Genomic DNA, 2,691 nt, shown 5'->3' on the forward strand with positions numbered 1-2,691 from the left:
TTGCATCCCAATTGATCTTGTAAAAACCAAGGGGAGGAGGTTCCCACTAGGATACAAGGATGCCAACCAATGGACGAGGTGTTGAGGTGTCAAGGTGAGGTTTTGCTTTATTTTGAGTTGATCCATCTTCTGTTTTGACTAAAGAGATAGAGTGATAGGATTAGTAAAGTGTTGCTTGAAAATAAGCTCATTCCTTCTCTTCCAAATCTTCCAAATCACAACTGCAAATTTGACTAGAAAAGGCTCCTCCATCTCAGCTAGCATTAAGAGGACCATATCTTTAAATGAAACTTGAGATGATGACTTCTTTTGGAATTGCACTGAGCAGTAGCACCAGACATCATTAGCTAAGGGACATTCCCAGAGAGAATGTTCTATAGTTTCTTCTGCCAGGCAGCAGATGGGACAAGAGGAGTCTACAATGATTCTCCTTCTTTTGAGGTTGGATTTGGTAGGCATTATGGCAAGCCTTCCACAGAAAAAGTTTTTCAGAGCTAGTGATGGGAAGTTTCTAGATTCTTCCCCATTTTTCTTGTGGGCAATTCGGGTGGGAAGTTTGGCCTTGGGAAGCCTGATGGGTTGCCACTTGCAGATTATAAGCACTCTTCATAGAAAATACCCCATTTTTTGTTCCACTCCAGATTATCTTGTCAAGACTGTGGCATAGACTGATGGGGATTTGTAAAATAATATTGACTTCAACCTCAGAGAAGAGTGATTTCAGGGTGTCAACCTTCCATGACATAGAGGATTAATCAATCAGTGATGCAACCACAGCCTCAGGGTCAGAATCCTTGATAGGGCTTTGAATCATGTGTGAGGTGGTACCCGGGAGCCATTTATTTTTCCAAACACTAGTCCTTCTCCCATCACCAATGCGCCAGATATGGCTTGCTTCCAATAGAGGTTTTGCAGAGAAGATACTTCTCCATATGAAAGAAGCAGTTCTCTTGAGTTTTGCCTGCAAAAAAGTTTCCTTGGGATAATACTTTGCAGAAATGATCTTGGCAGCTAGAGACTCTGGATGTTGAATCAATCTCCAACCTTGTTTAGCAAAGAGAGCCAAGTTAAAATATTCCAGGTCCCGAAAGCCAAGTCCACCCTTAGCCTTTGAGTTTCTCATATGGTTCCAGGCACACCAATGAATCCTCCCTTTGTTTTCTTGTTTGCCCCACCAGTATTCTCTAAGTAATCTGTTAAGCTCCTCTGTTATGGATTTAGGAAGTTTGAATACTCTCATGTTATAGGTAGGAATGGCTTGGAGGATTGCTTTGATAAGAATCTCTCTTCCAGCTTGACTGAGATGCTTTAACTTCCTGTTGCTGATTCTACTCCTTACTCAATCAATAATAATTTTGAAGCCTTTTATTCTGTCTCTCCTTATTTGAGTTGGTAAACCAAGGTATCTATCATAAGGTTGAGAAGATTTCATGCCTGCAATAGCTATGATTAGCTCCTGTGCTTCTGACCTTGTGTTTTTGCTAAAAAGGATATAAGTCTTCTCCTTGTTAATTCTTTGCCCTGAGCTTTGTTCATATGTCTTCAGTAAGAAGAGTAACATGCTCCATTCAAGAGGGTTTGCCTTACAAAACAAAAGACAATCACCAGCAAAAAATAGGTGACTAATATGTAAACCCGATTTGTCAATAGGTACACCAGTTATTGCTCCTTTTGTTTCAGCTTTTTGGATTAGTTTTAAGATGAAAAGGTATGGGGAGATGGGGTCCCCCTCTTGAATGCCTCGTGAAAGAGAGAAGGAGTTTTGAGGGATGCCATTGAGGAGTATGGAGTAAGAGACAGTATTCACACATCTCATGATAATCTCAACCCATTTTAGGGCAAAACCCAATTTAGACATCACTGCAGCTAAAAAGGACCACTCAAGCCTATCATAGCCTTTACTCATATCCAACTTCAAAGTCATGAATCCTTCTTTACCCTTGAGGAGATTGTTCATAGTGTGCATGGTTTCAAGGGCCACAATGGAGTTGTCTGTGATCAACCTTCCTAGGACAAATGCACTCTGAGAGGAGGAGATAAACTGGGAAAGGATTGATTTTAACCTGTTGGCTAGAACTTTGGCTGGAATCTTGTAAAGAACATTACAGAGTGAGATGGACCTGCATTCAGAAACTTTGGTGGGGTTCTTGATCTTTGGGACTAAAGCAATATAGGTTTCATTAAGATCCTGAGGCCAGGAGGTGGAAATGAAGGCTTCCTGTACTGCTAGCAAACCCTTGGACCTACTACATCCCAATGTTTCTGATAAAAAATGGCAGGAAACCCATCAGGACCTGGGGACCCAAGGCCATTCATACTAAAGAGGGCTTGTTTAACTTTTGTTATGGAGATCTGCTTGGTTAGAGAGGCATTCATTTCATCTGTTATTGTTTTTTCCCGAGAATCTATGCACTCATCGATTAGCCTAGGCTTAGAGGAAGTAAAGAGTTTGTTAAAGAAACTTTGAAACATATCACTTACTTCCTCAGGCTTATCTGCCATACCTCCATTATCATTTGAAGTCTTTAGGATTGCATTATGTTTCTTCCTTTGATTTGCACACAAATGGTAAAATTTAGTATTTCTATCTCCCTCATTGAGCCAAGCTTGCTTGGCTCTTTGTTTCCATTTGGTGTCCTCCTCTTCAAGCAGCTTGTCAACTTCAACTCTGAGTTAGGAAATCTCCTCATT

The 2,691-nt window shown here is 40.8% G+C and overlaps 1 protein-coding gene across 1 annotated transcript; it reads right to left on the bottom strand.

Moving 5' to 3' along the window:
* Positions 1 to 751: 751 nt before the first annotated feature.
* On the bottom strand, positions 752 to 1,240 carry LOC109001422 (uncharacterized mitochondrial protein AtMg00310-like). Its single transcript, XM_018978698.1, has one exon. The coding sequence runs from the start codon at positions 1,238 to 1,240 to the stop codon at positions 752 to 754; it is 489 nt and encodes a 162-aa protein (XP_018834243.1).
* Positions 1,241 to 2,691: the final 1,451 nt, after the last annotated feature.

The sequence above is a fragment of the Juglans regia genome, chromosome 2 (genome assembly GCF_001411555.2).
Source record: "Juglans regia cultivar Chandler chromosome 2, Walnut 2.0, whole genome shotgun sequence".
NCBI classification, from domain to species: domain Eukaryota; kingdom Viridiplantae; phylum Streptophyta; class Magnoliopsida; order Fagales; family Juglandaceae; genus Juglans; species Juglans regia.

Coding starts and splice junctions, on each gene's coding strand:
- LOC109001422 (XM_018978698.1), bottom strand. CDS start 1,240: ATGAGAGTATTCAAACTTCCTAAATCCATAACAGAGGAGCTTAACAGA.